Consider the following 22,023-nt stretch of genomic DNA (forward strand, 5'->3'; position numbering starts at 1 on the left):
AAATAAACCAGAGTTTTTCCCACCACAGTACACTGAGGGTGGTGAGTGGAATTGTGTGTTATCAGCCAATCCCTAATTATTGGCACAGCATCTCCCAACTGTTTCATTTCTGCAACTTCCACCAACTATTTCACTTCTGCAACTTCCACCTTTCCTGCCTCCACCCTATCCGGAACATCATTATCAGACATCAGCCTTTTCCACTGAGAGCAAGTAAACTAATACATGCTAAGAAGTTTCACCGAGAATTCATAAATCTATAAATCACTAATAAAAATAATAGTGACATTGTGTATCAACCCAATCACTTAACCACTACTTTTTGCAGCTTTATGAAACCTTTATAGAATTGAACACAAGTCTCTTTGCCACTGTTCTCATATGACTTGTACCCTGTGATCATTTAGGCAAATTAAATAAACTGATTTACTGGTTTTTTCTAAGGAAAGATGCAGCTGGGCACACAAGAGCAATATTTTGCTTCTCTGTTTTTTAACACATTAACTGTGACAAAAACAGCTCAGGAGCTGCTGCCAAAACCCCACCCCGGAGCTCTTAAGACACCTCCAAGTTTTGTTTGTTTCTGTAGATGAGGCAAAATTTCAGCTATTGAGATTGGAATCAGCAAGGTCTAAACAGAATAAAGAATACAGAGTGGAAACTTTGATTTTCTATCCTATATTTCTACTCTGACTTTCCATTTATTCCATCAACTTGGAATAAATTTCTCAGTAGCCAAGTTATTCCACCTGTAAAATGGTTGCTTTCTGGATTCTCTCAATCTCTGTCTGCATTCTGGAATTGTATTGTGCTACTTGCTCCTGATTCCAAGTACAAAACATATTCTTGCCCCCTAAATACCACTGAATAATGAGGCTTAATACAGGTTGCAGCCAAACTATGAACTAATGTTTGCAAATGTTAACACAATTATGAAGATGGGAGCTTTCTCTTTGATTACTTTTTCTTTTTAAAGATGGGAGGCATAAGAATTAGTTCCCTTTTTGCTTTTCCAGTTCTATTTATGTAATTTACTCATTAGAGGATAAGTGCCCTTGCAATCCTGCTCTACCACCTCTTGCATTGTCAGAACAGAGGTTACTGAATAACAGGAAATGTGCTCTTAACACTGCTCTGTCAGGGCTTATCTGCTCCAGGGTTACTCCTTGCTCACTGACTGCTAATTAACTCAGACTGCTAATTAACTCAGAACCTTAAACCTTTGTGAAGAGTGGTTCGAATATTCCTTATATGTTTGGTGGAGTCATCCACTTGCCTTTATTTTACTAATAACCATGAAGGGCACATCCAGATATCCCTGTGTACCCCCACTCAATGCAACTTCAAAAAGGTACAAACCTCAGTGGGTTGCTGGTTACCCACAGCCAAGAAATAATTTAAGTCCCCCCTGCCCCCAGCACAGTCCAGGTTATCAATCACAGACCTATTCAAAGCACCTCAGTGGAAAAGACAGCAACAAACAGATGCTGCAGGAACTGTTCAGCATTCCCTCAAGTGCTCATCTGATCCATTCTGGAAGCTGAAAAGTTAAGATGATGACCAAAAACTTTCAGCAATTTACCTGTATCTTCAAAAACAAACCTTTGACTATGCTCACGTAGTTTGGTGTGCTCTCTGCACAGCCCTCAGTCTTAGAAAGAACAAGGTGGCACTTGAAATTTGCATATTTCATGAAAAATCAACAGGAAAAGAGGCACCTGATTTGCACATGATTACAATGCATATTTTTTTCTTTACTATTCTTAACTATGAGAAATGAATACCAACAGAATTAACCTGGATGAGGGTACACCTCACAAGGAGATGGTTTATACAAATGGTTACTGCACTGCCAGCTTTACCCAAGCTTTTCTGTAACAGTTTTGAGGAACTACTGTAAATAACAGAAAAACAATAAATGACCAACAAACTGCTACATTAAGATGATCAAAACAAAAGTCCCTGCGAGAAGGGTGTAAGCTTATTGAAAATCACATTTCACAAGAGTCACTGACCTACTGAAGAGCTGTTCCAGAGCACAGTTTCTTCATAAAGAATGTGAACCTTTAACCCAAAAACTGTCTCTGAGACATGGAAAACCCCCATCTAGTCTATCTCTAGTTTCAAAAAGTACTGGAACAGTAGTGCTGACTTTCAGGTGGAAATGTAGACCAAATGCTGAAGTATTTTCTCCAGGTAACATACAACTCTAGATTTTGAAATCTAGACATGTATTCATTTGCCTTATTTAATTTCTTTGAAGTGTTTTGGCAGTTTCCAGATGTTTTTCAATGAAACTTGTTGAAGTGCAACAGGTAGGAAGCCGTGAAAGCAGAGAGTGCAGATCAAAAATTGCTCACAAATTATCTCAACCCACAAAAGCCAGTGCAGGTCACTAAAAGATTACAGTAAAAATGTTCTTCCCCATGTGCTGGTGTGAGCAAACATGATGCTGTTGGTGCATCCCAGACAGACAGGCTGCATGCACTAAAAAAATCATGAGCCAACCCTTTCTGGCTTATTTATATCTGAGGTTTTAAGAACACTATTCAACATAGTCACTAAGACAACTGATGCTGAGCCAGACCCAAAGCATCCTACAGACTCAAAATCCTCTCTTTTAACACCTCATGGTCATTGCAGAGCATCTGGAAAAATAATTTGTTGCATATATACAATACTGGGAGTGTTCCAAGAGGCAGGACCCATGGAAAGATAGAAGTAACCTATTTTTAAAAAGAGATCTTAATATTTTTGACAGGCTCTGCTTTGTGTCAAGTCTTTGTCGTGCTAAGCAAAGGGCCTTGCATGGTATTTATTCAACAGGCTTTTCCTTTTCTAAACCTCAAGCACTTTGAACAGCGCACTGGAAAAAAATGCAGTTGCAAAGCTGGTCAGTGCCTGTAGGATCACTTCAGGAACAGGAAAAGAAAATCCACTGGATGGCCTCACACACTTAGAAATGCCAGGGACAAACACTACTTTTCTGTTCTAAAATATCTCAGTGCAGAGGATAATTTGAACTCTGAAGTCACATGATGAAACCATAGGTTTGCTAAACATGCAACGTGTATGGTTTGAATGACTTCAACCAAGTTCCTGTTTCCTTTACAGAACTGAGTGGTTTTTAGTCAGCAAGCGCCTGGATTTTTCACCGTGATGTACAGCGGCTAAAGAAGTTATTCTAATATATACACTCTGCTTTCTACAGAAATAAAAAGGGTTATAAGCTCCAAGCAACAATTTTATTTCATCTGACATTTTACAGTGAATGTCTCGGCCTGTTGTATCTGTGGAGCATTTTCTTGAAGAGGTAAGTTCTTGATATTTCTTTGAATATACAATGTTTTATTCACCACAAGAGGCTCGAAATGTGAAGCTAAGGTTGTAACAAAGTTTTTAGGGTTCCCTTCTTTAACAACATTCGAAGTACACAAAGTAAAATACTGTATCTGGGAAACGCCTCAGAAGGCTGAAATTTTTAATAAAGCTGAAATTTATAATAAAGCTGGGTATTAAAGAGAGAAAATTAGAAGACTTTTCCAGTAAGTACTTAACTCCTGTTTAACTGATGGAAGCTGGATGATGAAATACTGCCATGTGGTCTGAACAAAAGACTCCAACTTTTGCCTAAAACCAGGATTTTAAAGGATGGACATAGCTAGATAATCTTAACTACACTACAGGGATTGTATAGGACAGGAAACACATGAGTGATGCTTCTTGGAGATTATGTTTAAGTTACTGTGAATTCACTTCCATTCTAGAAAAGTAAAACTAAAAGCTTTCAGTTTCTCAGGAACTGGAAATTTTTTGCAAGTTAAGGGTTGGATTTCTTAAATCTTCAGAAGCTCAAATACTTGCCCAAATGTAGGAATTGTGACCTTAGAAGAAAGATGGATATAGTTTTTCACATTTCAGTCTCTCAGACACTGCAAAATGCCCCATCTTTTAACTTGGCAGATGTGGTGCAAACAGAAAGGACAAACTCACTCCCAAAATTATGTGCATTGTTTTCACGGGTTGATGCAGGACATGCCCACCAAGAGCAGAGTTTCACAAGGAACATTCTGTGTATTGCTTTATGTCTGGATGAAAGAATATTTTCCTTCTAAAGGCTGGTGATAGAATGCAGATGGACTGCCCTGCCAAACCTTTTACAGGGGAAGAGCTCTGGCTGCAAGGGGGAAAATCCCTGCTTTAGGAGCTTTCTTTCTAGACTTTAAATAAACACAAGTTTCCTTGAAATGAAGCTCTCCATTCGCAAAAGTTAAACAACAAAGTGGGGATGAGGAGCCCAAACCCACTGAAATCTTCAGGACTGGGTCCTCTCAATAGTGAAAGCTCTTTCACAAATTGCTATTTTTAAACTGCTTTCTGAATGCTGCACTCACTGCTCAGCCCCATCTGTTGGAAGTGAAGGGGAACATGTTCAATGTGCTTCGGGAAGTCAAAATCAAACCTGTTTGCTTTAACTGCTGAATTATAGTGGGGAAACAGGGATATGAAGAGAAAAAACCCAAACAAAACAAGAAAAAAGCAAGGCTACATGAAGTTAAGGAGGGATTCATAACATGAATGATGGCCAATTGAAGCAAGGGGGGTGGCTGAGATAAAGGGACAAATACTGGACCATGACAACACAGGGAATGATGCAAGTAGCACATTGCAGATTCTCCTCACTAATTAATTTTAGGAGAAACAGGAACAGACCTGGCTTCTACCATAGCTTCAATACATCTGAGCTATGACACGCTGCATATCACTCTCAGTTACCAGTGAGAAAACAGAAATAACAAAGTCACTTTATGTTACAGCATGTTATGAGAAAAAAAATGCTAATTCAGGTCATGAGGTGGTTGCACTCTAAGCTGACAGATTCCACTAAAAAAGTAAAAGACAAGGCCCACATGCCAAGTAGAGCATAAACACTGCATGCATTTGGGGGGGGGGGGGGAAGTATGTCCCTGCAGTAACTCCAAGAACCAGACAAGAATTTTCTCAGAGCAGAGGAAAATGACATAATAAATTCCTCATTTTTATATGACGGAAGCTCAAAGTATTTTGACAAAAAACGTGGCCAGATGTATGAAGATTCTGAAATAAAACACATGCAAAATAAGGAACCCACTGCTGCTCCCATGGAACATATAATTTTATTTTAAATTATATTAATATTACCAAAAGCCTATACAAATTTGCAAATATCTTCACATTACTACAGCAGAAATTGTGAGCTCCTTCATCCCATGATTATTCTAAGCATATGTTTTCTTTAGTGCAGGGAATGAACTTAATGCTTTGGGAATGTTTTTGTAAAGACAATTTCTTGAGAGTTGCATTACATGATAGATGAGCACCTTACAGTCAGGAATCTCTAAAGCTCCCCATTCCGATGTAAACAAACATACAGAGAGGTTATGCCATCTGTGACTATTCCCAATCCATCACCTGCCGAGGCTGCAGAGGAGTCAAGCAGTTCTGACAGGGCACAATTTATAACACCAGCTAGAAAACCCCAATGCAGCCACTTCAGGAGGTGGTGACAATGCATCTTTCAAAGTGCTGTATATCCTCAAATTTCACTGAAATAGTTATGAAGATACAAGAAAAAAAATTAGATTGTAGGATAAAGCCATAAATTAGAAATATATATGGAGGTGTGACCATTTTAGAGAGAAGAGTGCACATGTATCATGGACATGGCTGATTGCAGCCCCCTGCACATCAGCCTTTCCTGCCACGATCTGAACTCAAAATTGCCTTTTGTTCTTTAAAACACTTAGTGAGACACCAGAACCAAATAAGAAAATAACCTGACATTATCACTGTGACTTTTTTAAGCTTCTAGGAATAATTTAAGAGGGGAAAATTTACTTTGATCTTATTTGCCAAACCAAAAATATTTCCAAATAAGCTACAAACTACTAGCAGATATTTTTTCTTCTGTGATAATCACTACTGAATTCAAGCACATATTACAGTCATACTCACTAACCACAACAAAACTGCAAACAGTTTGTTGCTTTGGTAAAATTTTGTTTGCGTGGGAATCCTAAGGTGATTTTGGGATGTTCCCTTTAAAACAGCACACCTAGACATTTTTCCTTAGCTCAGAATATGAATACTTAGATTGATTATAATTATATAGTTGCACTGTTATTTCCCCCAAGTGAGCATGTTAATTCTAGGTTGAAGAGGTTACTTTTGTTCAGTTTAAATCCCTCCTCAGATAAGGGAAGTTAAAAGACACACTTATGTTAGAATAGCAATGTTTAGGTGGAGAGGAAGAACAACATCATTGCTGTTATTACACAATTGTGTTAAATAATGGCCTGTGGTTAGAACTGAAACAGTTTCAAGCGTTCATCTTGACACCTATGACAAATGAGGCTGAAACACCGTGTTGGCCTCTCCTTAATGCTGTGCTGGTCCATCATTAAGATATCAAAATGTGCAAACTAGTGGGTACAGAAAGAGAAACCCAGATTATGCTTACACAATAAGCCACAACTACTGGAATGTGCTACATTAAGTTTAATATTCCTTACTTTGTCTTAAACATCCAAAGAGTAGCTAAATAAAATTAAAAATACCTTGCTATGGTCAAAATTGAACCCAGCCTCAGTACCAAGGCCAGGTCCTGAGCAATTAACCAAGTTTTGGCAAACTTTCTCAGATGCTGAAGTGGCCACAATGTACCTTCACCAGATCCTTCACCAGACTAAGCTTTAAGTCTCTCTACTAACAGAAGGTCAAAATTTGACTTACACTGCTTCTTTCTTGAGATTTCTCCTGAGTAGTTAATAAATCAATTGTAGAAGTTAGAATTTCATGCCATTTTTCTTAAGATTGTTCATATTTAACAAACTATTTTTAAGCTTCATAATTATATTGCCTTTTAACTTGGCTTCAGAGACTTCCACCAGTTTTGCCCATCAGTTCACTCCTACATGGTGTAGGTCCAGCACAGAGGTCAGAACATAAACAGTCTGAACAGCCAACTTTTCCCCTCCTGTGAATGTACCTATAACACAAAAAATCTTCCCTGGGTGCATCAGTCCTTCCTGAGGTGAAATCTCTCAGAAAATAACCTTTTCCAGAAAGGAAGAAACTCTGTCTTTAAAAGGGGACAAAGAACACTGCTGAATCAAAACATAACTCCATGGTTTTCTATAAATGAAATTATAATTATGTAAGATTATATACACATTTAATCAAAGTCACTTTGATAAGTCAACTTTTCTAATTAAAACCAGTATTAGAATTCCAATTTTGAGGAGAGATTAGAAATATCAGAAATATGAAGTAGTGTCAGAGGTAACAACCATAAATTAACTGTCAAATAGTATTAAGACACTGACTTATCTATAATGAGCACTGCTTAAAAACATTAATGCATCTTTATGAACTTTTACCAATTTAAAGTTACTTTCACTTTAAGAGTTAACATCACTAGAATCCCTTTATGGAAAAGGCATTATGTACAACTGTGTAAGTCACTTCTTACTAGTATGACTGTATAGAATTTCTGTAAGAACTCCACCATCCTGTCTTTGCCTGGTTGTTCAGACCTTCTTTATCTACAACAGAACAAAGCAAAACCACCAAACTAACACAAAATTGAAATCCTTGTGAGTAAAGAAGACCTTTTTTTTTTCAGAAAACACTGTACACTGTAAAAACACCTGTATGTTTAAGCCTTTCCAATACTGAGGAACAGCCTTAATCAGATATTCCAAATTCATCAGGAATAGTGAGTTCACTATCTTGTGTTTAAAAATATACTTTGCTACTAAAAAAAGTGTGTTATTTTATGTAACTATCAGTATAAAGTGCAGAGAATTTTTTTCCAGAAATTGAGTTAATTATGCTTTTAGGTGGTCTGTAAAATGTATATATCCATATCCACTACATTCAGTTTTTCAGAAGTACATATTATGTTCCCATAAAGGCTTTTTGGCTTAAAAAAAGTTAGTATCCAAACATTTATACAATAGCAGCATCATTATATTAACATATCACAGAGTCATTACAGCTAACAGTCTATCCATATTACTCTTAAAATTCCCTATTTTCAGGAATTTATAACACAGTTGTAAAAAATGCTCCTGGCTAAAACTTTATCAATAGGTTTATAATGCACCAGTAATTGTTTTCTCTAAGTTGAGCATGCAAAAACCTATTCTTTTTTGCAGTTTTATGCAACAGCTACTTCTAAGAAATGACAGTGTTATTAATGTATAAAGATGTTTTAGTATAAGAGCAGTTTGTTCATAACAGTTCTTAAACACTCACATTAATTTTATATGGGCTCCTCAGTACAGACTGCAGTTATGAAAGGCTTTTCTTTCAGAACAGAAAGGAAACCAAACTAAAACAACGGAAGGAATGTGGCTCGTGCCTCATATTGTGATTATCTGTGCATATTCTTCAGTGTGTGGTGTGAGCCTCCACTGGCAGCTGGGTTCAAACTGTACAAAATTCCACCCCTTGCACCAGGACAGTGAAGCTTTTTGTGGCTGGAGCTGCTGCCCACACACTGGAGTTGCCCTGTGCACTGCCTTGGCCTTTTTTGGCAAGATGGTCAGGAAAAGCAGCTCCACCTAATCTTAGAGCCAATTCCTTCCTCACCCAAACAGCCAACTCCCATATATTCCACAGGCTCCTGGCTGTCGTTTACAAAGCTGAGCTGTTGGAAAAGTCCTGGCTGCACCAAGTGAGGAAAAGGGGGGAGTGTTAAGAGCAGAACCTACATCAAAAATAGAAAGGCGATTTCTCTGACTAAAAATATTATGCAAGTTAGGTTGAAATTAACATAGGAATGTAAAACCCACCCCAAAATCACTGCATTTATTGTGAACAAATGGTTCATACCCCGACTGCACACCATATATTTAGTGCACAAATTAGACATTAAAACTGTACTTTAAAACCTGTTTCACTTTCCTATTCCATTTCAGTATCAAACTCCATTGAACAGGAAAGCAGAAGGAAGAATGACTTCTCACAACATGACATGGATCAGCTACCCAAGCAAGAACCCAGCTTTCACCTCCCCAGAAGAAATCGAAGACATCATAGCTTCTCAAAACGTCATATCCAGACTTATGCACTGTTACATCGCCTTTTTTGTACCTGCAGGATTAATAGCTGGAATATGTATTTTGATTGTTTTCATAAAGAACTATGTGCAGCACAAAGTCATAGAAAACTTGGACTTACTTCTTCTACTCTTCACCATCAGCAATATTATAATGATTTTTTTATCGTTCACTGTCATTACTAGACCTGACTATTTAACAGTATCCCACCTCACCTGTAATGTACTGTCATTTTTTTTCAACTTCAGTTACTCCAATTCTCAGTATGTTTTAATTTTGACGCTTCTCATACTATTACTCAAGAGATTTCCACCACGGACTGCTCTCTGCAAAGCCACCCAAAGACCCATCCTGTGTGTTGGAATTGTACTTACATACACCTTTTGTTTGTCCCTGACTGAGGCAGTGCTGGTTGGCACTGATAACTACCACCTGAAAACAGACTGCCAGTTAGATCCATTGTTTGCCTGGCCTGAATACGAGATCATTAAATTCACCTTTGGGTTTGGAATCCCATTATTTCTTCAGACACTCTGTTTTACTGTTCTCTTGGCTAAAGAAGCACCTGCTGAAGCTCCAGCCTTATCCCAGCACATCCGTACTTACCCCGCCGTGTACGTGATCAGCGTAACAATGTTCATGTGCCGCCTATTTTATAACGTCATGATTCTCTTCAGGACAACACTGAAATTACAGAAGAGCATTGGAACCACAACAAATGAGCTTGTGATGAATATTGCAGAAATAGTGTTGTTCTGTGAGAGCTGTGCTAGTTTGGTTTTTATCCTTTGTTTTCATAAACCATGCAAGGATGAAATACTCAAAGTCATACAGAACTGCCTAAGGAAAACCAGTGCCAACAATCACAATCACCATGAAATACAAGACATAAACACGCCCCATGAAAGTGGGTCTCAGTAATACTGTTCTGAATAGCTGTCAACCCACTTTACTTTTTAGCTTGTTAGTGGGTTTTGGTTTGGTTTTTCACTTCTTTATAAAAGGGTGATTGTTCCTTGTTTAGAACCCAAACTTGGCCTATCTTACAGCTAGCAGTACTGGAAGAAGAAAATATCGTGAATTCTGGTATTTATAGTGATCTCTGAGAGAACATCTAGGGTCTGGGGTTGTTTGGGGTTTTTTCACATGTACATATATATATTAAAATCGTCTATTTTCTGCAAGTGTTACTTCAAAGCCAAATAGAAAGATGAGTATTGTTGCCACAGAACTGTGCTTCTGCAATAATATCAATGCCCCAGCAAAGCTGCACACAAAAACATGGCAGAAAGCAACTTTGAACAAAAGTAAAAATTCATAGCCAAAGCATTCTCTCAGGTATGCTTCCTCTTTTGACTTCTTACCCTACAAACTATTTTTATAACATTGGTAAATCCCAGTAGCAGCAGCAGTGAAGGTTTTGTCTGACTTCTTGTGCCAAAAAAAAAAATCAAATTAATAGAAATGCTGGTCCATTAAGGAAAGCTTCCAGTCCTTTATGAGGCACTGAACTGGAAAGATCAACAGGATGGCTAATGAAAACTTTGTGCAAGAATGGAAGTTTTTTGTTAATCTACTCTCAGCTTCCACTTTGCATTTAGACTTACAGCAACTATTGATTTAAGCCATTCCTGATGAGTTCATTCAGAAGTACGAAATCACGTGTGTTGGAAGACTCACATTCAATAATATGCTAAGCAAAACCAGAGAAAAGCTATTCCAGAACAGTGTAACTGAGGTTTGTTTTTAAGAGGGCAAACAAAAGCAGAGCCCCAGTTCCTAAATGAAATCAAGGCTCTGCTGGAGACAAGATAGAAGCATTGGAACCTTTAGATGAGAGGTGCTGGGTAAATGGTGCAAAAAGGAGTAAGAATCTGAGTCAGAACAAAACAGCTGTGGTACAGAGTTGGGATGTAGCCCTGCAGAATCAGCAGCTGATGCAGGCTGAGATGTAGGTGCAAAGCTGTGAACACTTGCTTTGGGCACATTGTTACTGTCACTGAATCTGGCCAGGAGCCACCTTATACTTTTGGCTTTGGTTTCAGCTTTTCCTCTCAGAGGTGGAGAGAACGGAAACAGGAAAAGCACAAAATCGTACTAGACCTGGGATAATGACGTCAACTTAGATTGCAAAGTTACAAAAATAGAGTGCTGTGATAAGAATGGCTCAAGTAACATGAAGAGTTTTGAGAAAACCCATTTTGGTGCTTAAATCCATTCCTTTGCCCGACACCCGGTGCTAACGGAACTGACAGGTTTTTCTGCAGTTGTATCCTTTGAAAGGTCTTCCTGATGGTGTCCAGATTTGCGTGGGGAGATGGTGCAGATGAGCATGAGCTGCCTAAGAGAGAAAAGCAGGAACTGATCGATGAAGATGAACATCTTCCACAAAGCAACAGCCAAGTGCAGAAATGGAAGAATAAAGGACATTTGTTCAATCATAATGCAGAATATAGATCTAGTATCTATAGATACAGATCTAGTCTTAGACATCCAAGTTCTGAAATGTATAGACCATGACTGTATCACATGCAAATAAAGGGAAATTACATAGTTTCACTATGTCTGTAAGGACCAACATTTCTGCAAGATGTAAAAATCAGCTGGTAAGATGTCTGCATTGCATTGTGTCAGCCTGTTTTCCTGTTCAGTTTTGTTCTGCTGCCAGCATGAACAGATGGATAATTAAAAAACTCTACATATAAACAGATCATTATAGAACATGGTCAGAAAGGAAGTACGTAGATGAGAATCATCTCTTGGAATACAAGAGCCAATTTCATATTTATGAAAGGAATTCTCACATGGCATCAGAAGTTTTGTTTTGCACCTTGAGAAGAGAGAGATTAAAACATGGACAGAAGATCAGCCCTGTAAAAAGAAGTTTGAAGAGATGAGTTGTAAGAGCTGTACATCAGTGGAAAAGCTGACAGACTGAGTGAAGGAGTATGTCAGAAGATGCGGACTGTTTATCCCAGCTCAGTGTCGTAGTTTCAGCTGTGCCATGGATAAGAGTCGACTTTCTAGTATTGGAATTATGCACAAATAATTCTACTTTATTTACAGCCTCCATATATTTTATATTTAAAGATGAAAGAATAAATACTGTGTTGTTTCTGAGTCCTGAGTTACTGTGAAATGCCTAAAAGAAAACCTAGTCAGTAAATGTCAGCTGGGACCTGGAAACTGGTCTAACAGTGAGTGAATTGCAGTACACACCTGGAAGGAGCCAGAAGGTTGAGTGTGGGTGGAAGGTTGAGCACAGATAGGGGGATGCTTCACAATACTCAGAACCATAACCAAATATCTCAGAGAAAAAAAACCTATAGGGACCTACTTTCAGATCTAAGATTTGAAAATGAGTACATCTTCCCAGAACGAACTACTGTGTGTAAGTCTGTGAGAACTCCTCAGTACAGCTCCTGGCTGCCATCTGTGAGATTCATGTACTCTGGCCTCTTCCCTGTCCTTGGCTACTGTCATATCAAAAGGCATATCAGAATATTTTCTGGATGGCTGGTTATATTGACATAAAGAAATCACTTTGTACAATGAAGACTTTGAATATGAGAAAACAAAGGTAAACAGGAGGGAAGAGGTTGAATAATGCAGAACAAAAACTGAAATAGTTATGAATATAACTTTTCACAATAATGTTTTCATAAAAACATTCTTGATAAAGTTACCCAGAGCTTACATCAGAGTTTACAACACTGAACTTATAGTCCTAGAGAAAAACCCACATTCAGCTGGAATATGAGAGCAAACATCCCTATGTGCAATAGGAGAAGAAACACAAACAGTCCCCTATGCTAAAATAGTCTCATAGGAGGGAGAAAAGAGCAGCTTTGGCTAAGATTAAAAGCAATAATTTTTAAATAATTAATAATTTGAAGAGTACTTTTAAGAACAAAATAAAATCTCCTTGCTCTGAGAGATCTTTTCTCCCTTTTGCCAGCAACAGCTTTGTTGAACTCTCACTTCTTCCAGGCTTCACCTAAATTTGGACAGTGTGTTCCAGAGGAAATGGAGCATATATTTTTATAGGCAGGCTGTCAAAATTAATGCAGGGGATATACTGGAAAATTCAAAGAAGAATATTTTACTTCTGTACTGGTAATATTTGTATCTTTCCAAAACTTTGGTTTGCATTTACAAAAACCCCTTCATTCAGTAAATTAAGAGAAAGGAGCAGGCTGCTGAAGTTTAAGCATGAATTCCTGACTTGGTAACATTCTGGAAAAGAACATGTAGATACTCTGGACTCATCATTACTGAACCAGCTGGCTCAAACTTGATCTGATCCCATTGCAAACAACATCTGAGCTAAAGAGAGACTCGAGCTGCTATACCCCTACATGTATTACACTCCTACATGTATTACTAAGCCTGCTCTTAGTTACATTCTAAGTTCAAACTTACGGACCCTGAAAGGACTTCAGTATTATTTATCTTGATTTTTGAGGCAGTTGCAGAAGATCTGGGACAGGGTGAAAGCTCAAGTAATTCAGCCAGAGTAAGTACTCTGTATAATGTTTCTACCATATCTGTTGCACGACATATAGATTCACTAATGGACAGAAGGACAAGATGCTTTTCACTTCCATAGTCCAAGTCTCCAGCAAAGGACTGCCAGACTAAGCCAGTAAAAATGATTGATGCTTAGCAAAAACTTGTTTAAATAGCATTTGAACAGAGCCTGAAGTCCTATGATGGGACTTTGAGCAACCTGGCCTAGTGGAAGGTGTCCCTGCTCATGGAATAGGGCTTGGAACTATATAGTCTTTAAAATCCCTTCCTACCTAAACACTTCTAGGATTTTGTGATCTTTCACTAGACAACATTCTGTGGTCCAGTTTTGAAAAATTTCTGTATTATCCCTCAAGAGTTTTGTGATATATGCTTAAAAAAAATAAAAAGATTTTACCAGAATAGTTTGAATGGGTATCAGTGTTGTTCCCTGCAAAAAGAAAAGGCTGAACTTTTAAAAATTACTTTTATTAAGAAAAATGCATTCTCAGAATTACTGGCAGCTGAAAAACCTAAACATACAAAATACACTCCCATCCAGGGTTTTCTGCAGGCACAGAATACAACTAATTCCAACTCAAATGAAGTTTGATTACTTGCAAGAAAGAGAAAGCTACGGAGGATGGACAGGATGAAGTATGAGGGTACTCTAGAGCAGGGTAATGGATGCTGATGTCATTCAGTGGTTGAAAAAGGTTGAAAAAGAGGAGAGAGAATTTGGAGATCGGTGTACTTGCAAAATGTCATGTAACAGAATAACAGCATCTGTATTTCCTCTGGAGATAGTTTCAGCAGAGATTCTTAGACAAATCTTATTTCTTCTGCAGATGGTTATATTACACTGTAAGCATTCCAACATAATTTCAATTTATATTTCCTTCCCCTTCCATGCAATACAGTACCTTACTTTTTTCAGCTTTATATACCCTGGCCCTGATCTCATTTCTCCAGGACTCAACAGCTTCAATTCCACACTTCTGACAAAATCCAACAGTTCTTGCATCCTACAGGGGTTATCCTGCTTATCCAGCTGGAGAAGCTGCACTACAGTGCTGTGATGCACCAGACCTCTTAACTTTGTTCTCTCCCACACTCACACCTCCCACTTTCTTCCTCCTCAGCTGCCACCTTTTAGCAGCACAATAGCAGGCACATATGTTGAAGTCTGCAAAATGACACAGAATATCTTCTACTATACCCTACATTCTGCCTCCTGGTGCTCGTAAGTACATCACAGACAATTACACTAGTGGTCCTGAAAGATTCTGGGGTATTAGACATGTTTATTGAGATATATACAATGTTTTACAAGTTGACTAAAGATTTAAAAATAAACTGCTAGGAAAATTCTAAATGCTGGATTCTTGAGGTCTGACATCACACAAGTGCTACTGCACCAGTTGCTTTCATGCATGTTCTCAGCAACACAATAAGGTACAACAGGTGGTACTTTGAGAATCAATAATGTCACAACTGTGACTATTGATCATTAAGGCACTTACTGTAAAGTCCCATGGAATACCTGCATCTGGCAGGGAAAGAGCAAGGGAACAATGTTCAGCAGCTGCTAAAATTAGTGAGATTGAGATAGATTAATCAGTGAAATTGAGAGAGATTAATCAGTAACAATAATATGACTGCATAAACCAGAGCCTGACAATGCTGTCACTGTTTTAGGAAACAGGATTCAGAGCATTTACATGATCATCTCATAAAATATTTAGTGAAATACAGAACTCACTAATTAACCATATAATAATATCACATACAAAACACTAGATTTAGCCTTTTATGCTTCACAGTTTTATTAGCACAGAGAACTGTTAGTTCATGAACCTTTGGAAGGAGAACTTTGTAACCATTCTAGAAATACTGCAAAGGGACACATTTCTTACCACGAATTCAAACAAGAAAAAGAGCATTTTTTTGCATTTACATTTATACATTTTCATAGCAAATCAGCTGATATTCAAAGCTAGAACAGTAAGGACAGAGAGACCAGCTGACTATCAAATCCAGGCCCCCATAATTACAAACAACCCATACCCAGAAGCGAATGTTACACATAAAGGAAAGTAAAAAATCCTTCTGGCCCTTACAAGATCAGTGGAAGCTCTGAAGGACAGAGCTAAGTGCAGCAAAACCACATGATCCACAAACAACAATAAAGACTCTTTTTAACCCTGTTCTTTTATGACAGCAAAAAATTAAGACCTTCAAAGCTGGTATCATGAGATTTTTCTAACATTACAATTATTCCAGTCCTATAACACAATCATATTTGTACACTTCTCAAAGGAAAATACTTCAGGCTCTGTCCTCATCACCCTGTAGAAAAACACTCCAGAAATCCATTCCACACAGTGGAAATCTTCCATTCAGAAATTTTTTACCATCACCAATTTTTGCAAACATTCTTTTGATGTAAAAAATAATCAATTCCCAAACTAGTTGTGGAGAGCCATCGTGCAAGAACATCTTCAAAAACTTTTTTAGTAACATACAGTGTGTTCCAAAAAAGTCAGCAAATACTGTATTTGCCTCAATGAAGGGAAAATGATTCTACTCCCAAACCCATTTGTTTAAAGAACATTTACTTCTCTTTTCTACAGACAAAATCTCTTGTAATCTAAAAATATTTGTCATACATCCATTATAATGACATGTCAATTGCTTACTCCACACTTCGGAAACTTCCTCATTGTCCTCCTGAAGTCCTAAATGCTGAGATCCCATTCATTGTATTCCAAGGGCAGCAGATGCTGCATCAATGTACAGATAACCACTAATGGCCCTTAACATTCAGGTATGAGAGAAACTGCCACAAATGAAATATTTCTCTTTTATGAAAAAGGTTTAACTATCTTTCCATTCTAGGAATCCTGGCCACCAGTAGGTGGTGTTACTGGAAATGGTAAGTGGTTTTTTCCCCTCTGCAGATGAAATGCAAAACTCCACCTGCAACACTGGTGGTTTTATGCAACACTGAAGCTCCACATTCTCCGTAAAATAAGCTTATTTTATCCTTGTGACTTTGATCTGAGCGATTACAAATAAGAGGATGACAAAATATACCTGAAAATTTAAATACAAACAGTCAAAATGGGATCAACTTGAAGGTAGGAAAACCAAAATTTATCTTGTCAGTTTAGCAAACAACCCTTCTCAGCTGCTTGATGTCGCTTAATCAAATATTTCCCTTTACAGAGGCCAGAGGCTTTTAAAAAATACCGTTTATAACAGTAATTATTGCTTCATATCTACAGAAAAAGTGCTTCATTACAATTTGCAAATAAATCTCTTAATTATTGATCAAAATATCTTAATTATTGATTAGCTGAGCTGTAGGTTTGAACATACTATATAATTTTAAAAAATGCCAGAGGCAGAAAGGAGGGTGCAATGAACATTAGGCAAAATAAAACTGACAAATGTGAGAGAAAAGATGCTTGAGTAGTTCTAGTGAAAAAGAAACCAGCAGAAACAGGGTTAATTCCAGCCTTATAAGGCTGTTCAGCAGTACTTCAACTGCACACAAATTAGAACAACCCTGGGAATCTATAAAGCTTGTTTTATTGCCAAGGACATGCAGCAAGATCTGCATTTTGCTGTTGTAAACTAGCCTTTATTTAAGATGTTTTAAAGCAGGATAGACTTATATCTGATTTTTTTTTAATGCTGAATCATCAACAGGTGGCATCCACTGCAGCTCTGCACACCTAAAGGCAAGTTTTTACCGCGAGGACAGTGGAAGTTGGCACATCCTCTACGTCTGTGCCCAGCAAGGACCAGCCTGCTGCTGCCTGGAGGAAAATCAGCTCTGGAGAAATGGAATTAAGGTAAAATAAAGTGTTTCACAGTACATAGTAACTTGTAATGCTTGTAATTACTTGGCTTTTGGCAGCCTTTCAGATGTAATTAAAATTTGACCTTTTAAAATCAATTGCTTAGGCTGCTAACTTATCTTTTATTGTATTTAAAGCTGTTTTACTGCGTCGTTCACAAATAAAAGGATGTTTTATAAAAGACAACAGTTTATGTCTGACTTCCACAGCTGCTTGAAACAAACACCGAACCTTCTTCTAAAGTGTAATTTCATATGGATATATTAACATAAAGATTTACACTATTAAAATGATTCAAAACACAGCAACAGCTACTGGGTACTTATGCCTGTTCCATTAGAAATAAAAGCTCTGGAGCCTGTATCTTTATTTAACTATCTGTAGCAACTTCTGGTAATTTGAATACATTTAAGCAAACTCAGAGCTATATTTCTGACTAAAAATATTCTAATACTCCTACTCCATTAGTGGTCTAGTACTTTTTCTTCCCCAGACTGTACATTGGCAGGATTTAAGCCATTAAATGTGGAAATATGCATGAATTTTACTAGTAAACAATTTTTAACTGTGTTTTATTGTAAATAAAATCAAGGGTGTGATAGAAAGATGACGACTAAAGCAGTTCAAAATATTTAAAACTTAACACAAAATATCCTGGTTTATAATTTTCTTGCAGTTTTATTTGTTCGGTGTGTCTTTTGTTTGGTTGTTTTTAATTTTAAATAAACTTCTAGCAATGCTTCAAGTCCATAACATTCAACATTTATAAGTAAACACATCTGATAACTGGTATTTTCCATTCCTACCCGGAAGTCAGTGAAACATAATAAATCACAAGGAAAAGCAAATTGAGTATAATAATGTTGGTGTAAATCAATATGCTACTTGTATTACCTTCATTTCAAAAATTTGCCTTTCCTTCACACTGGAAGCAGCAGGAACCAACTGCTTTTCATCTGTTGCCTTCCCAGCCATAGACTTTGCTATTCAATAGCCTTACAAGCTGGTAAAATAAATATATATCTATATATTTAAAAAATACTAGTTTTATTTATTAGGCTAAGCTCATCTGATTTCTCTGTATTTCTATATTTTCTAATACTGAACCCCTGAAGGGCACACACAACATTAACAGATCTGCCCTCACAATGTTTTATCATCCAGAACAAATTTAAATTCTTTTTACTGGACCTTTGTATATATATTTAGACGTGATGTTTCCTACAACCTCAGCTATGATGTTAAGTTAGCAGAAGCCATATGGCACATGGTACAGTGCTGGAATATGGGATTAATTGTTTTCCATTTGCAAATTGCAGGTCCAAGGATGTTAATTGATTATTAAAAGAAAACAAATGGAGCTAAAATTCTACTGCCTTCCAACTTGCATGAAGAAATACTGTTGGTGAAAAGCTTTTATTAAAGAGACAAGTACCACCATGGTAAAAAGATTCCTACATGATCTTAAGGCACACAGGAACTGCAAATTCTCTCATCTACAATGTATATAGTGTCCTGTAAAACAAATTAAGACATTTACTATTTGTAGTGTTATATTTCAGTCAGTTTTAAGTCTAATGAATCTGACTTTGAAAGAATTTTAATTTCTTATATAAAAGTCTGCAGATGTTTCAACTCAAATCAAAAATGCTTACTAGGAATTTAGTTGAAAACAACCAAAAATTTGATTTTTTTGGTATTGCCACAAAACTGTGATTACTAATATCTTTTCTACAGATATTTTAACCATGGAAACTTATTCTGCCTCAATATCACCTGTTATATGTAACAGCACAACTTTTAACCTGAATGGATCCCATTTGTGTAATGAAAGCATATCCTCTAGATTCGCTGATAAATCAGAACACCAACAATATGTTATTGGTCTTTTCTTATCATGTCTTTACACAATATTTCTTTTTCCTATTGGTTTTGTAGGAAACATTCTGATACTGGTTGTCAACATAAGCTTTCGGGAAAAAATGACTATCCCAGACCTTTACTTCATAAACCTTGCAGTGGCCGATCTCATTCTAGTTGCTGATTCTCTCATTGAGGTGTTTAATCTTGATGAAAAGTATTACGATATCACTATCATTTGCACCTTTATGTCTCTGTTCCTTCAGATCAACATGTATAGCAGCATTTTCTTTCTGACATGGATGAGTTTTGACAGATACCTAGCCCTGGCCAAAGTCATGAGGTCCAACATATTCCGCACTATGCAGCACGCGAGACTGAGCTGTGGGCTCATATGGATGGCGTCCATTTCTGCAGCTCTGGTCCCATTCACAGCTGTGCATTTACAACACACCGGAGAGGTCTATTTTTGTTTTGCAGATGTAAAAGAAATCCAGTGGCTAGAAATAACCTTGGGGTTTATTATCCCCTTTGTGATCATCGGTCTCTGTTACTCGTTAATTGTTCGAGTTCTTATAAAAGCACACAAGCACAGGAGTCTCCGGCTGCGGCGGCAAAAGGCTCTTCGCATGATTTTTGTTGTTGTCTTGGTTTTCTTTATCTGCTGGTTACCTGAAAACGTCTTCATTAGTGTTCAACTTCTTCAGAAGAAAAGTGAGCCTGTCTCTTCAAACAGCCCATCCTTCAGGCACGATTATCCTTTAACAGGACATATTGTGAACCTGGCAGCTTTTTCTAACAGCTGTTTGAACCCCTTAATTTACAGTTTTCTAGGGGAAACCTTCAGAGACAAACTGCGACTGTATATTGAACAGAAAACAAAAATGTCAACATTACATCGCTTCTGTCAGGCTGCCTTAACGTCTGTCATTCCTGACAGTAATGAGCAATCAGAAGTCTGATTTAGTAGTCATTGTATGAAACATATGACTGTGAAGTTGTGCAAATAGTGAACAAAATGCTTGCTACTAACAGAAAAAAAGTGCATTTGTGTATATATATATTGTATCACTCTGCTGACTATTGAAGGTTTATATTCAAAATGTTTTTATGACGACTTTAATGTAGAAGAATATGCTTTAGTCAGATTTATATTTAATTAAGAACAGGATTATTAAAAGCTGAGCACTGAAGAAGCTTTATTTTGTATTATACATATATTAATTACAATACAGGAGAAAATTTTATCAAGTTAGGAGGACTCTAGATGTAATCTGATTAACAGAGATGCTACTTTGCTGGTGTACATAACTTCCACTGAAATAATGAAGCTGTCCTAATAGTGGGGGAAGATCATTACAGTGTATTGATGTGGAGATGCAGAAAACATTGATTTTTTTTCACCCAAACATGTTAAGATAAATGACTCTGCTTAGAACCACACAGGACTATTGTCACTGTATTCTAGCATGTCTTCCGTGATTAAGTTTTTTGAATCTTAATATAATCAAGCACCATGGTGAGTTTTCCTCTTCTAAATGTAAACTACTGTTTACATCAGTACTTGATCAAAACCAAAATCATCTGTAACTATATTGCTCATCTCAAAGAACTTCACATAAGAAAATGTTGTGCTTCATTCTGTCTTTTAAAGATTGACCCAGGCCACCTCTCCCAGGACAGACATAATTGGGCCTTTTATCAAAAATGCCAGGGCACATACATGTACATTCACATCTGTGTTCAGATTTGAATGTTCATTGCACGAGATCTCTTTACATTCATAAGATCTATTTTGATTGCCAGAACAAAATGCTGTGATTTTAAAGGAGGTGTCACTTTCTGCAAATGAGTGTAAACAGTGCTCATGAAAACAAGAGAAACCTCAATGTTTAGAAAGGAAGAAATTATGTAATGGGGAGTGTGATTAGCAATTATCAGATTTGCACCTTGTGCACTGTTCACCTCACCTCCAGAACACACTGGGCTTTAAGATCTTAACATGCATAATGGTTGCTTTGCTCATTTGAATATTAATTATACGAAGCAAACAAATTATAGCACCACTTACTGGAAAACAATAGTGTCGCTTTTCTTCTAGAAAATAATTGGGGTTTAAATCTGATTGATGTTTAGGTTACTGCTGAACTTGTTCAGAGGAAGCTATACAGTTCCAAGAGGTTAGTGGGCAAGATCATTAAAACATCACTTGCTGCACCTCTGAAGTGAACAAACTCTGTGCTTATTGACTGAAGCACCAGCACTCTGTAGAATAAGATGATTTGTCCTATTTTTAAATGTCATACATGAATTAATTAGCACAATAACAGATTTTAAAGGATTTTTAAACGTAGATCCTTAAAACAATGACTAAAGCTACCAAAGCAATAAAGAAAACAGCGAAAACGACGATTCCACTCATATTTCTCATGAAATGTCTCAAGCTTCCTAGTGGAAGTTTTGGCCACAAAAGACTCGACCTGTAAACAGAAAGGCCACAAGATGATGATGGCTGAATTTGAAATAGATATCTATTCCTGCAGCTCAAACAGGAACTGCAGGGTGGGGTCCAAGGCAACTGCAGATTAAGAAAAAATGTAATTTAGTCACATCTTCCCTTAGAACACCAAATATATCTTCTCTCAAGAAAGATGCAAATAGAGCACGAGTTGCTAAACAACACA

At 37.2% G+C, this 22,023-nt stretch overlaps 3 protein-coding genes across 3 annotated transcripts in view; 2 read left to right on the forward strand and 1 right to left on the reverse strand.

Annotated features, from left to right (window-relative positions):
* The window catches only part of CHLSN (cholesin), a 122,191-nt gene that overhangs the window by 86,847 nt on the left and 13,321 nt on the right, over positions 1-22,023 (reverse strand). The gene's annotated exons all lie outside the window — the stretch shown is intronic.
* On the forward strand, positions 3,121-13,778 carry LOC139679326 (uncharacterized). The gene is made up of 2 exons (XM_071570994.1): positions 3,121-3,313; positions 8,964-13,778. Exons 1-2 carry the CDS (start codon positions 3,272-3,274, stop codon positions 10,023-10,025), a joined length of 1,104 nt encoding a protein of 367 aa, XP_071427095.1. The 5' UTR covers positions 3,121-3,271; the 3' UTR covers positions 10,026-13,778.
* On the forward strand, positions 17,183-20,782 carry GPER1 (G protein-coupled estrogen receptor 1). The gene is made up of 2 exons (XM_071571427.1): positions 17,183-17,473; positions 18,799-20,782. Exon 2 carries the CDS (start codon positions 19,228-19,230, stop codon positions 20,299-20,301), a length of 1,074 nt encoding a protein of 357 aa, XP_071427528.1. The 5' UTR covers positions 17,183-17,473; positions 18,799-19,227; the 3' UTR covers positions 20,302-20,782.

The sequence above is a fragment of the Pithys albifrons genome, chromosome 16, assembly GCF_047495875.1.
Source record: "Pithys albifrons albifrons isolate INPA30051 chromosome 16, PitAlb_v1, whole genome shotgun sequence".
Taxonomy (NCBI): Eukaryota; Metazoa; Chordata; class Aves; order Passeriformes; family Thamnophilidae; genus Pithys; species Pithys albifrons.